This window comes from Thermobia domestica, chromosome 2 (genome assembly GCF_964235325.1).
Source record: "Thermobia domestica chromosome 2, izTheDome1.hap1.1, whole genome shotgun sequence".
Taxonomy (NCBI): Eukaryota; Metazoa; Arthropoda; class Insecta; order Zygentoma; family Lepismatidae; genus Thermobia; species Thermobia domestica.
The window spans coordinates 328,211,099-328,226,353 of NC_137455.1; the positions used below are offsets into that span (position 1 = coordinate 328,211,099).

The 15,255-nt window shown below is 34.1% G+C and overlaps 1 protein-coding gene across 3 annotated transcripts in view; it reads left to right on the top strand.

Annotated features, from left to right (window-relative positions):
* The window catches only part of timeout (circadian regulator timeout), a 1,048,389-nt gene that overhangs the window by 990,782 nt on the left and 42,352 nt on the right, over window positions 1–15,255 (top strand). For 2 of the 3 annotated variants that reach the window (XM_081749078.1, XM_081749079.1), the window contains exon 31: window positions 5,853–6,306. The exons of the other annotated variant lie outside the window; for it this stretch is intronic. In XM_081749078.1, the coding sequence (XP_081605204.1) occupies window positions 5,853–5,980 (128 nt within the window). In that variant the 3' untranslated portion in view covers window positions 5,981–6,306. Of the gene's footprint in view, window positions 1–5,852; window positions 6,307–15,255 lie in introns of those variants that run through there. 3 annotated transcript variants of the gene reach the window in all.

A 15,255-nucleotide genomic window follows, 5' to 3' on the forward strand; every position in this document is an offset into this window, starting at 1 on the left:
AGGAAAAATGGATAATATACTTATTAATTGACCAAAGCATGCTTAATTCTATGATTAGTCTAGTGCAGTGCTTCCCTTATTTTATTATTATTATTATTATTATTATTATTATTATTATTATTATTATTACTGACGACACACTGCTGAACAACCATAAATCGCGATACACTTATGTTAGGTTATAAAACATCTCATAAATTTAGAATTTAACATTGTTGTAGACGTTGATTTAGCATTATCTGTCTCAAAATTATCTTAAACTCGATATTGAAAGTTTCATGGTAAAATAAATAAATAAATTAAATATGTCATAAAGTTTAGACTTATAGGCCTTCTGGATAGCATAAAGATTATTTTAAAATTTAAAATTTCGCAACATACCACATAGAGCTACTCGATACACTTGTTGGGAAAGGCTGGTGCAGTAAATACAAGATAAATTTACAGGTAAACTTCGTTTGCTCTGTGCACGACTTAAACACTGTTCCAATGATTTTTAGTTAGAGAGCCGAGTTTGTAGAGAAGGGTGCTAGTTTTTTGTCATTTAATTACCCTAGAACCCACAACTAGTCACCCCCGGGAAAAGAATTGAATCTTAGTGACGCCACTGACAAAACATGTCATGACATTAACAACGTGAAGAATTCTAATCCGAATCTAAAATCCATTTCTCGATAGCTCTTAACATTCCTGGAATGCAATCGAACCTCTCCCAACATAAACTCCTGATGATGCCATTAACAGAGAGATCATGATATTGAAACTGTCAAAAGTATATAGAGGATACGGACTCCGAATCTAAAGATCGCTTTTCGATAATTGTTTTTTCGTTACGATACAGCACACTATTGATACCAACCATCACTACGGACATACAAAACGAATGTTAAAGTGGCATTTTTAATACAGAATTGATTTAAAATAATACTATTACTGATAATGAAATGCGATATTAACTTCATTGGATGTTTCTGTTTAACCTATGTTTATATTATGGTCTTCTGTATATATATATATATATATATATATATATATATATATATATATATATATATATATATATATATACAGGATATTAACCAACTATATCGACAACCCGTAAAAGGTTATTCTTCATATCAAAATTTAAAAAAAATAAAAAATTATATGGCACTATGGGGAAAAGTGTATCGTTTCAGAGCTAGGGCCGCCCAAAAGCAACTATATTGGCAATAACACGAGAAACGTGGAGTACGCTACGTATTAAAGGAAGTTACACATACGCTATCCTTAAGTTTATTCAGCAATGTGCAATGAGTGCACGAGTGATTTCCTACGGGGCATAATGCCCAGACAGATTCTTAACAGAATTCCCAAATCGGCTGAAAGTAGACAAAAGGTAAACTTTGGCAGCAGTGAATACGGTATATTTCAAGTATTTTACACGATATGCGTGAAATAATACTCGTAGCACGCGTTATTTCAAACGCAAGTAATCGGGAACTGGTGGTCCCCAATACTTTGAACTTCCCGCCGACGTATTGTGTTCACAGCTGTCAAGGCTTACCTTTTTGTGTGCTTACAAAATTTGTATTGCTTTCGTTCATACTACAGAAAATTAATGATGCAAGCATTTACTGATAAATCTTATATAAATTTTTGCTTTTTGATCAGTTAAAGTTAATTAATGAATGCAGTCACTGCTTTCAAAAATGAAAGTAAATAAACATATTTAGCTGCAGTAGTTAATTCTTAAATATGTTCGACATTGATTATTATACTTACTAAAACATGTTTCATTAAAATACGTATATTATGTCCCCATAAACGAAAGAGGATGTGTGTTTCATTTTATAGAAAGCAAACTTGTTCGGTGGTAATTAATTGAAAATACGTTTTTCTATTGTTAAAAGAATATTAAATTTTGATTTAAATTGTGCTTTGTAGATTATTCTCAGTTTGTCACGTAAATGAACGGTTTATCAATACAGGTTGCCCATAAAGTCTCTTTACAAATTTAAGATTTTTATTACAAAAAAATAAATTAATAAAAACATCTATGTAAATTATTTTAAAATGAGGAAATGGATTTTTCCCCTCATTTAATACACCTATGTGGGTACCATTAGTTGCACAAAATACATCAAGACTGTACTCAATTTCATACCATGTTCACTGTAGCATTATGTTATCATTGGTGTCAAATGGCATCAGTTATCTTATGCTTCACGTCATTAATGTCCGTACGTTCATGTCATGTCGACACTCGATATCTTTTAACATAACCCCACAGAAAGAAATTCCAAGGGAATGATATCTGGTAAACGAGATGGGCTCTCCTTCCAATCTACCATCTGTAAATATTTGATTTAGAGACTCACAAACGTTCAGTCTCCATTGTAGTGATACTCCATCTTACTGGAAGTGTGAAGGTACTCCACTTGTGATATCATAATCAGTCAAAAGATCAAGACAAACATTTGCAATAACTCGTTGAAGCAGCTGCGTACTGACAAGGGACATCACCCAATTGTCCGGCTCCGATTTCAATGAATTTTTTCTAGCTGATAGAGGACATATATGTATTATTTGTGATGACAGAAATTTTTGCCATGGTGCATGTTTTCTATTTTTTATAATTTTTAAGAGTTGTGATGTGGTTATTAGAGATTAGTGCAGAAGTCCCTTACTAACGTTTGTAAACGGAACGTTAATGAAAGAACAACCATGTAGATACATATAAGGCCTAGGGAGAAGTTCTATGGTAGGTATGACCTTGACGGCAGCCATCTTGAAATCCGCCATTTTGAATTGTCAAGTATTTTAAATGGGAATATGGTAATATGATACATAATTTCGGGCTAGAATTTAATCAGGAAGACAATGGTGAAGCTATTTTTAAGATACACATATTTGGAGAAAAGTTACAGGCATTTAACTGTTCACTTACTACGTGCGAAAGTCCCTTACCTCCGCTTCTAACCCGCGTATTAATGATAATAAGTGGATAAAAGCTTCGGTAATACATATTATGCCTAGAGGGAAGTGATACGGTAAGGGTATCCTTGACGGCAGCCATCTTGAGATCCGCCATTTTGAATTAAAAATGAAAACCATAGCATGTGACACCTCATTTTAACAGCAAATTTTCCCAAAAAGCCAATGGTATGCTTATTTTTGTTCTATAATTAACCAGTGTGAATTTAGGACTACTGGGTGCTTATCTCAACACTATTCATGAATTGACAAATCGCAACTCTTAAAAAATGTAATAAATTTAGGAAACATGAACCATGGCAACAATTGCAAAGTACCAGTTGGTATCTTAAAACATGCGGTGAAAATGAGGAGTGTTACCAATTTGAAAGATCGAATAATGGACGTTTGGTGCACATTAGAAGCAGTCCTTAATTCACACTGGTTAATTATAGAACAAAAATAAGCATACCATTGGCTTTTTGGGAAAATTTGTTATTAAAATGAGGTGTCACGTGCTATGGTTTTCATTTTTCAAACTTCACTTTAATTCAAAATGGTGGATTTCAAGATGGCTGCCGTCAAGGATACCCTTACCGTATCACTTCCCTCTAGGCATAATATGTATTACCGAAGCTTTTATCCACTTATTATCATTAATACGCAGGTTAGAAGCGGAGGTAAGGGACTTTCGCTCGTAGTAAGTGAACAATTAAATGCCTGTAACTTTTCTCCAAATGTGTGTATCTCAAAAATAGCTTCACCATTGTCTTCCTGATTAAATTCTAGCCCGAAATTATGTATCATATTACCATATTCCTATTTAAAATACTTGACAATTCAAAATGGCGGATTTCAAGATGGCTGCCGTCAAGGTCATACCTACCATAGAACTTCTCCCTAGGCCTTATATGTATCTACATAGTTGTTCTTTCATTAACGTTCCGTTTACAAACGTTAGTAAGGGACTTCTGCACTAATCTCTAATAACCACATCACAACTCTTAAAAATTATAAAAAATAGAAAACATGCACCATGGCAAAAATTTCTGTCATCACAAATAATACATATATGTCCTCTATCAGCTAGAAAAATTTCATTGAAATCGGAGCCGGACAATTGGGTGATGTTCCTTGTGAGGATTTACTTAAAGGGAAAGATTCCAAGTCTATATCACTTCAGACTATTTGTATACATATCTTCATATGGCAAATGCTATTTTTTCATAATGTCTTGTTGAAGGGATGTATGTTAAAATCGGAAACCTCATTTGCGTATGCTACACCCTTAAAGAGCAATAATTCGATTGCACATAATTTCACAGCACAAATTCACCTTTTGATTATCTCGGTCAAGTTTCCTACTTACATGTGGGTTTTCTGAGCACTCTAATTATTACAATATGTGCATTCAGTTTCCCTGAAATATGGAAGGTTGCCTCATCACGAAAATAAGCTCGAGTAGTAAAGAAAGTAGCATCCTCAGGTATTCGTTTTAGCATTTTAACTGCAATAATTCTTGTCTTAGTATCCAATACTATCACTGTCTGTATAAATGTCTTGTGCCATGCATATATTTTTTTTAAAAAAAAAGTTATTTTAGTGTGAGATAAAAAATACTAAAAATCACTTTCGTAAATGCTGTATAAATCTTAAGTTTTAAATTTGATCTCGTACATTGAATAGTGTGGCTTTAAAGCCTGGCATCTTCATGTCCGAACGGAGGCACACCTAAATACATTTTCAGCAGAAAATGTGTAGTCTTTTCAATTTTGAATTGCATATTCCACCTACTTCCTTAACTTCTAGCACCCTAATAATAATAATAATAATAATAATAGAATAGAAATGTTAGAATGTCATTAATCTTACACTTGCAGTATAAATAGTATCGTGACTTATTTATTCACATCTGATTTTAATATGCGTAATAAATGTTATATACTAACTGTAAGTTTTTATATATTCATTTTTATATATATTTTTTTTAATACACTATGACCTTGTTCACATGTTTGCCTAACAGTAAAAAATAGTTTTGATTTAATAAATTCCCACAGTTCGTTATGTCACCATATTACAAAAGTAGAAAATAATTGAAGACCAATTACATTAATCATGGAGAGTGATCCAACAAGCTGGTTCCTGAAGACTTTCGGATTACAGTCAGTGTTACCGTGAGGATGGATGAACCACAAACTAGTACTAAATTGCTGCATTTACATACAAATCAGGACGTTATTAACATGTATGGAAGGAAAGCGAGGAGTAGGAAGGAAAAAGATTGTAGGAAAGTGGGGAGTAGGACGAAGAAGAACACGACTGATCGATGATTAGAAAAATAGAAGAAAATATTGGAAATTAAAAAGGAAGCTGAAAATCGAGAAACGTAGAAGAAACGTTTCCAGGCCCAAACCAAAAATTAAAATAGTAATAATAGTAAAAACACCTCATTACTCCCAGGACCTGCCAAAGAGCAGAATACTTAATAATAATAATAATAATAATAATAATATTTGCCAAATAATATGTCTATCCAACTGAATAACACTCATTATTTACAAATTCTAATCTTTTGTTGGAATCGAATCCCAAATGCATTTCGTAAGAAACGCGATTTTAATAGGATGGCGTAAAATGATGCTTGCTTGGCGTTTTCGCTCACTGCTCCAGATATCATTTCTCAAAATTGGTATATGCATACTTTTGACACACACACTGTATATATATGATAGTGGATTTAAACATAAGTGAGATTAAAAATAAGTTGTTGTGAAGCTTTCAGAAAAGACAAGTCGTTTCTTAGCACATCTATGTACTTCTAATTGACACGAAAAATAGCTCATAGTACACAACGAGGTTTTCTATTTCTAATTTTATTTGTTTTTCTTTTGTAGATAATACACCCGAAGAGGAGACAGCCAGTAGTTCTAAGATGCAGCTCCAATTTAATTCCGATTCTGATACAGAGAAAGCAGAACCAGTCAAGAGATCTTATCGTGTTTTAGATAGTGATGAAGATTGATGATAAAAATGTTCTAATTATATGCATTTATTATATTTATCACAAACATAATATCCAAAGAAATGCGATCTTTTATTTCAAACAGGAATATTGCATTTTATGCACATAAAAAGAAAATGAACATTCATTTCCAAAGAAAATTAACATTTTCCTGAAGAAATAATGTTTTATCGTTCTGTGTTGTATGTCATCATTGGAAACACGTTTTTTAAAAGTTAAATAATACTTTCATGTTTTTATAAACTTGTTTAGTATAATGTATTTTAATGTATTCATTTGTACGAGTTCATGTATTGTTTATAAATAAAGTTTGATACATTTTCATATTTTTCTTAAGTTACTTAAAAGACTGTCAAAAATACTTCGTCTGGTATTACAACATATAGTTCACAATCAATCTGGTTAATGGTATCTGCTCTTAATTACAATTGATAGTCTTATCTTGCTGCACACAATTTAAATCATTGCTATTATTCCACCATTGAAGTTTGCAACCAATTAAATTTCTCTTTAGTAAATAATAAAATTACGTATTTGAACACTCAAACGCATCTATTTAGTTCAAATGTTCGAAAATCTATCACAAAATTGTATAAATCTGTTCAGTAAAATGAGTATGATCAGTAAAAAACCGAAGAAGGATGCTATTCAACTAGAACACTCACCATACAGTATGCATTATCGCAGTTATATTTAATCGCTGTTTTCGTTCATCAGAATCTTGTTTTCTTTTTTAAGTATTTTCAATTGCCTACTTGGTGTTTGTGATTTATTGAAGATTAAATTCCTTAAAATAGTTACTAATCCCGAAATTCCAGGGTTAGCCATAGCCATAGTACGACAGTCAATATGTGTAGTTCCTTTCTCCGGTGATGCGACACACAGTGGGGCAAAAGCCCAATAGAGATATTAAAATTCGGATTAATTAGCCATCAATATGTGTTTGTCACCACCAAGGACATCAGAACTCAAGTATAAGAAGGCTAGGTTTATTGCAAGACCGTGGGAAGTCGTTGGAATATATATATAACAGCGCTATATTTATTTAAGGGGTATCCTAGAAATGCGATGCAAATCAAAAAATTGTATCGCAAAATGCGATGTATCTATGATCGTAGTTTGTTGTCAAAGTGGGGTATTTTTGCAACGGAAGACAGTCTGTCATAATCTTTCCTTTATGACAGAATGGTTCTCTTTCGATCTTACATACAGTTAAAGCTGAGTGGTTATACTTTTTGGAAACCCAAAGTTTAGTTTTCGGCGTCTGCTGGGTCTCAAGAACACAATCTACTACTGACTACAAACCAAATTATTGGTTACATGCCGTAGAACTGATGTCAAAGACCATATCCTCTTCGACACTTTATTCTATCTGTAAAAACAGTGACTCAATAGTGTCACAAAATCCAAAACTCGAGCTTACTTTTCAAAAACTAGAGTACTAGCTAAATGTAGGACCTTAGCACTACTCTTTTCTGCCCTATTATTTTCAGATTTATTTCGTAGTATTGGCATAGAAGTACATATTTGTTTTGCATGCTCCCTTATTTTAAATTGAAGTTACGACAAAAAAGGTGTTAGGTTTAAAATGCTTAAAATACGGAAAACGAATTGGATGCAAGTAGCAGTTAGAAACTGGACTTTTTGTGAAATAGGTTATTTGGTTTTGTCGTAAAAATGAAGTTGACTTCGTGGTGCGTAATTCCAGTTATCCATTTCTTTAAATCATCACGGATTTAAAACTTAATTATAATATATGTATTGTATATATAGACACATTCGAAAACACTAGCACCTTAAACAATCTGTAGAATGTCAAAGTTAAAACTTTTTAAAAATATAATTGTTATTATTTTTTCTTTACTTTGCTTTTCAGTGTAATACTGTTTGTGATGCATAGAAAATGTTTACTATTTCACTGTATGAAATAATAATAATAGTTTCTCTTGGCTGTCAAGAGTGTGATACAAAGCTTACAAATTGCGATTCAAATTTAAATATGTTCCCATTTTGTTACGCAAAAGTCAAAATGTAAATTGAAAAAAACAAACAAACAAACAAACAAACAAACAAACAAACGCTGATACATATATATTCTCAAGTTGATTATGAGTCGGAATGTCTTGGTCTGGTCAACGTATAATATTAGAAGAAGATAAAAAGTTTTTTAAACATTTAAAGTCAGAAAGATATTCATGTACAGTTTTCTCGGAAATTCATTGGTGTAGTGAGTTTTACCGTAATTGTACCGTTTGCAAGGTATTGCATGTTAACTGTGAGGCACTTCACGAATATTGAACCAAATAGAAAGTTATGCAGCGCCCCATGTGTATATGTAATCTTTTACGGATTTATCGTTGACGAAATATTCTCTGAACGTACATACATACAGAAGACACTCAGACGTCAATACAAAAATGGTATGTCTTCATCCAAATCTGGTCGTGTCTGGCTTTACGCATTTTGACCGTAGTACAATACTTCCTGGTTATATTATAAAATGGAAGTAATAACAATCATTCACAGAAATGTAATATTATTGACACCAATGCTGTGAAGTTTATATATATATATATATATATATATATATATATATATATATATATATATATATATATATATATATATGTATATATACCTGCAGTATTTTTCCAGTTAGAAATTCTTTAGATTTGTCAACATCAAAAACTTATGTCTATTCGCGAAGTGCCTGGAGGAGGGGTTTAACATGCAATACCTTCCAAACGGTACAAGCTACGATAAAATTCATCCACCAGTGAATTTCCGAGAAAATTGTAGCCTACATGAATTTGATGTATCACCTGCACCTATTTCCATTTGAAAAACCGAAAGTATAATCCAAGATGGCGGCTGGGGTGGGTAACATGTGTCATAGAAGCAATACTTGATCCCATTTGTTTTGCATATGCTCCCATTTATGTCCACTTACATCTAAAGAAACTAAAAACAATTTTGTATTCAAGCATTATAGTACTGTGTGATTGAATTCCAGATATGTAAAGGCCCATAAATATACAAATCACCGGTATGGGCCGCTAAAATTAGTATAGTATACTTTGGATTGCGGAGAGCTTTGCATTTGAATCAATTTTACAAGGATCCTGAGGGGACACTTCGCGAATGTACCTTGTTAGTGTCAGGAATTATCTCCCAAATGTTCTCGGGGTTGTTTTGAAACACCTTGCATATATTACCGAATTATTTAATCAGATTTCTAACTTTCCCCGTGTTTCCTATTGGTTTCAATTTTCAACTAAGGATTAGTTGGAAATAACGATAAATATGCCGAAGATTTGATAAAGTCGAAGAAGTGAGTAGAACTGCGCTTGATCCCATGAAGATTGATTAGTACTAAATATTTGAGTAGATATATTCATATGTTTTAAATTGGTAGTTTTGATAACATCACTTAATATATTTCGTCGCCTTATTAAACATATATATATATATATATATATATATATATATATATATATATATATATATATATATATCGACGCAGAAATGGCTATTTCATCTTAGCACCAAGAAGTAGATACGTGAACCTCATTACCTACATGAATATGTGATTTTAATTGTAAAAACGTTAACTTGACATCTTTGAGTAAATATTCATGATTTTTTTTAAAAAAAAAAAAGAATGTAAATTTATTTTTTAAATATAATTATATAACTTAATAATTATTTTGTCGCATGGACATCTTTTTCAGATTTTTTTTCTTTTGTTAAGCAGGCAGTTTTTTAACTTTAATTTACGTCGGAGGCGTTACAGCAACATCGAAAGTGTTAATTTTGAAATAAAAGTAGATTTTCATTATATTCAAAACTTTTTTTTTTTTTTCAAAAATTTTAGTATGATCAAATTGGCTTGCCAGACTGGGTGAGAGTAGCGAGTGTACCAATTTTTAAATTTTCAGTTCAAGTTTTCTAAAAGTTCCTTAGTTTCGAACACTTTTGCCCCACTGTGCGGTGTACCGGTATTGCTTTAGTTTCATCTTGCTCTAAAAATATATTTCAAGGAGCTTTGTGTTCGGAATCAAGTTTCAAATCAATATCTTGAGTTTAACGTCCCATGATTATATACTGTATGCTAAAGGAGACGATGATTAAAGCAAGTGAATGATGATGGAAGAATTGGTGGAATGAGAAAGTAAGAGGAAACTAGAGTATCCCGAGAAAACCCACGGACACGATATTGTCCACCGGACAGGTAATCGAACCACGGACCCCACGCACCAAAGGTAAATGCTCTACCACTGAGCCACCGTGTTTTCTCAATATCTTGAGTTGCTAACATTTGTAATAACTGAATTAACAGTAAATAACAAAACACGAGTATTAAAATGCTTTCTCTCGATAAAGATACAAACGCTAGCGCAACGGTACCTTCATGTTCAGAAGAACTATTTACATTCGACATACATATACAGGGTGTTTCAAAACAGCAATAACAACGTTTGGGAGATGACACCTGACAGCAAGACAAAACAAAAAGTATCGACCAACTTGGGTGCCCAAATGTTTCCTTTCGGAGTTATAAGCTGCCGAAAACATGAAAAAATGAACTTTAAAGGTCCATAGCTCCTAAACTATATGACCTACCGTAGATGGATTAAGACTTCACTGAGGAACTAGTATGTGTCCTATCCAAATATTCAAGTTTCAGAATCCTTCGGTACTTCCGCAACAACTTTTAGAGAGGTATTTGTGAGTACTTCAAATTATATGCCCATAGCCAAACAACCTCTATAAAAATTGTTGCGTGAGTTCCTTAGGATTCTGGAACATATATTTTTTTGGATATAGCGCACGTATTAGTTCCTAAGTGAAGTCTTACCCGACTACGGTAGGTCGCATAGTATTGAAGCTGTGGACCTTTAAAGTTCATTTTATCATGTTTTCGGCTGCCTATAACTCCAAAGGAAGCATTTGTGCACCCAGGTTGGTCTATACGTTTTGTCTTATCTTCGTGTTGGGAACCACCTGCCAAACGTTGTCGATAGTTATTTTGAAACACCCTGAATATTGCAATTCTAGATTTGTTTCAAGAGGTTAGAAAAAGAAAAGAACGAAAATAATTTCCTTTGCAGATAAGCAGTACAAAGACTTTTGCACTTGGTTGATCCACATAAATCGTGTCTGTGATTGGAACTTCTGAAGAAAGGAAAAAAGAAAAAAGAGAGAGCGAGACTGACTTAAGCATCTAGTTACAAAACAAACTTCTCAAGTTTCTAAACACCACATTTTAGTAACTTTTAAAACAGATTATTGTATTATAGCGTAACATAAAGCCAGTAGACTGGAAGAAATTAGCTACTTTCATAACATTGTTGTCAGCTGAGGAAAACAAAGGTCTAATTTGATCAGCAATTTGTTGAAAAGCTTTCTTTAAACAAAAGAAAAATTCTATTTACGTAACGTTATAATAAGGAAGAAATCCAAGCGTGAACAACATGATTACGTTGCAAAGAAGCAAGAAAAAATCTATTATTAACTACCAGACTAACTTACTTCTCTTTTTAAAGCGTGCTAATTATTAAATCTTTTTCAGCTTCTCAGCAGCGTCTGCACTTTTTTCTGAAAAAGTAATATACTGAATCTCTTTAATAAGTTACGTCTCAGAATTTTCCTCCTTAGAGTGCTAATAACGTTATAAGGTATAAAAAGTATCCGCAGTTTATTCAGTCTTCAAAAACGCCACCCTCCAGTGCCATCACATTATATCTACACCTCTTACACACATCAAAAACTAATCTTTTCAAGAGTACAAGTTTTCTTTCAAATTGAGGTGCCAACAATATTTTATAGGCGTCAATTCTTTATGGTCAACACATGTGCGCCGACGTTCTTTATCTCTGTGATGATCTCAGATGACCCATTTTCAAATGATTTTTATAAAAAATTCTTTACTGCAAGTAAATTATGGGGACTACTAGGGGTAAAAGTGGATCTGAAAAGGTGGGGAGACGGATGACATCAAGCCGTCCCGCGTGCCTATCTTTGTCCATTGTAAATTTTAGGAAGTGAAGGGACGCCTTTGATATTTTTGGAGGTGGGGGAACTACGCCCTCCCGCGTTCCCCCACACTTTTACCCCTGGGGATTGGACTGTTGACGACGTTATGTTATCCATATCTCATGAAGGCGAGGTAGTGTGGTGAGGAACGGTTTATACTTAAAGGTTGTCAGATACAAGTCCCGGTCGTAATCCTGGGCTCACGTTAATAGTAAGTTTGTCCTTTTAATGGTGTTGCATAAGAACATAAAACACAGAAAGCAACATTGTCATGTTCTTGAGAATACATAATTATGAACTTACTTATACGTAAATAGTTGTATAACATGTTAACTATTAGTCCGGGGACCAGCCGTAGGTTCTGTTGGAAGGTTCGCGTATGGAGAAATTGACTTCTGTAATGTGTTCTGAGATGTTAAAGGACAAGATTTGGCTTGGTCACATAATCATCATCATGTGAGTTTTTTTTTTTTTTTCAATATGGCTGTCAGTCATGGCGCCCGCTAGTAACTTTAGGAAAATTGCAGACCTTGATTTGTGTAGCTTCTAATTAGCGTAGCGCAATAAATGATACACCGTTAAAACAGTGGTGCCCACCCCCCTTATGTCCATGACGCACCCCCCCAATTGTCTACCCGTAGGTGTTCTTCCATGAAAAAATCTTTTCGATTAATTTTTACACTCCCTCAAACATATTTATACAGATTTTTAACCCCCCCCAAACATTTCAATGACGCACTTTGCGTCATAGCCCCCCCCCCTTGTGGGCACCCCCGGTTAAAAAGCTGAAGAAATGTATGTTCCAAAATGATTATGTTTACGTCCATCAAGTTCATTCTGTTCAAGAGGCAAACCAAAACATTTGAATTTTTTACATCATTCTGAAAAAAATTAAGAATAACCTAAACTGGCAACACAGGCGGCTAGACAACACTAATAAATATAATGAACATCTTGTACATTATACGCAGAAATTGGATAGATCTTTTAAAAAAACAAATGTGCAAAGAATGGGATATCCGATTATAGTACAACATAAGCTGTCCCAAAGATATGACCTTAAGTACTGGTAGGAGACCATTTTTACTTGCCACCTCCCCTTGATAGAGTGCACAGATGGATGTGGTGCATATCAACACCAACTTGATTTCTTCGAAACATTCCAAGACCTAAATTATCCGTGATCTATCAACAGCTTGTTTAAAATGTTCCAAAGTTATGTGTAGAGTATTATATGTTTTCTTTGGGAATCAGAAGGTTAAATCTACTTCCTCAGAAAGGTTAAGCACTTTCTAAAACAGGTAAATTTTGAAAGGACATTATAAATAAAAGGAATATAGTGGACACGAAAAGAAATTGACAGAGGAAATAAAATGTTTTATATAAAAATTATCAAATCTTTGGTTTATTAAAATAGTACGTGAACTCACCAAAAGCAATGACCATATTGGGTGATATGCATAAAAGTGAGATCTTACTCTTTGCTCAAGATTTTGAGATTAATCTCAAGGTTGTATGCATAAAAAGCGAGACAACGTGACGTCATTTGAGTTTAAACTCAAGTACCTAAATGCTCGGAACTGATGAATCAAACTGTGATTTCTCACTTTTCGTATGCATAAAATTGAGTATAATCTCAACTAGCTGAGATTAATCTCCAAATTTTGTGAACCACCTCAGCAACTAGTTCACTTATCTCACAGTGTGTTAGAGTGGGTCGAAATGGCTGAATTTATGGATGTGTAGCCAAGAAGAAAAGTGTACAAAATTCGAAGAGACTCTGATGTGCACGACTATAAAAGTCTATATAGATTAGAAAAAAAATGTACAATGGATGGCACAGCATTTGCTTGGGAATTTACTGGAAACCAGAGGTGGGGCTCTGAATAATGAGAAGAAGAGAGCTTTTTGCTCTCTCGTTGCACTCTCAATGATAAAAAATACAATAAATGAACAAAAACATGTTAAAAATAGTGGCCTCGTTTAGCGTAGCGTCTAACGCTCTCGCCTTTGGTGTGAGCGGTCCTGGATTCGATTCCCGGTGGAGGCACTCAGTGGAAAAAGTGGAAAAGCTTTTTCAGACCAGCCATCCTGAATGAGGTTTTCCTCATTCACACCAAGAAAATGCCAGAGTGATACCTATCTTCTAGGTCCCAGGATAGTTCCTTCCTTCTCTTTCCTCGGATAGTGTGCTCGCCGAGGTACGTCATCCCTCATGTTACGTGACTGGCTAAATAGCCTTCGATGCCGAAAGCTCAAAAATATAAAATCCTAAATATTAAAAAAATAAATATAATAAATAAATATGGTGATGTACGGAGGAACCACATCTTATTCTTTAGTAATACATAGTGGACTCCATTTTAGGGTCACTGGTGCCCCGTCCACTTCCTCTTTGAACATGTGCGCTCAAATACTCGCTATGTGTGATTACATGTAACCTTTTATGAGGAACAAGATTGCACTTGATCATTTTTTCTATTTCTTATAATTTGTGAGCTAATCGAATATTTTCTGCTTATTTTAAAACTTTGATTCCCGTTCTTTAACCTCTTCTAGAAGTTTTCGGGAAACCGAGATTGCCGTTTCTTTTTCAAAATCCGCGGAAACCCCAAACACCGTTGCATGAGATAGGGGCACGGTGCCTCAGTGCTGCCCTCCCTGCTGGTCTAGTGGCTAGCACGTGCGCCTTTGATGTACGGGGTCCCGGGTTTGATTACCGGCGAGAGAGCCTTTGAAATTTTAACTGTACTCGATGTTTTTGTGTTCGTGTCCTGTCGTTAAGGAAGTTACTGGAAAAACTGTAGACTGTCCAGTGCAGTAAAAATATAATAGTAAAGTAAGGGAATTAACTTACTGCTACTTGTTCGTTGAATCAGTTAACTTTTAAAAAGTGGTTGAGCTCTTATCTCTAGTGTGTGGGGTCCTTGGTTCGATCCCCGACCAAGTGAGGTTGTGGCGAACAACATCGTGTCCGTGGATTTTCTCGGGGTATTCCCATTTCCTTCCACTTTCTCATTCCACTAGTTCTTCCATAATAATTCATTTCCTTTAATCATCGTCGCCCTTAGTCTAAATGGTATAATAGTGAGACGTTAAATTGTAAGATTACATTTAATTTTTGTACTGTTGCATGAGTTAGCACTTCTGTTTTGTTTCCCTATCACAAATGCAAAAGGGTCCCTCAAAATTGAAACAAGAGTTGTGGCCGTATAGTGCAAAGAACTTGGTCGTCACTG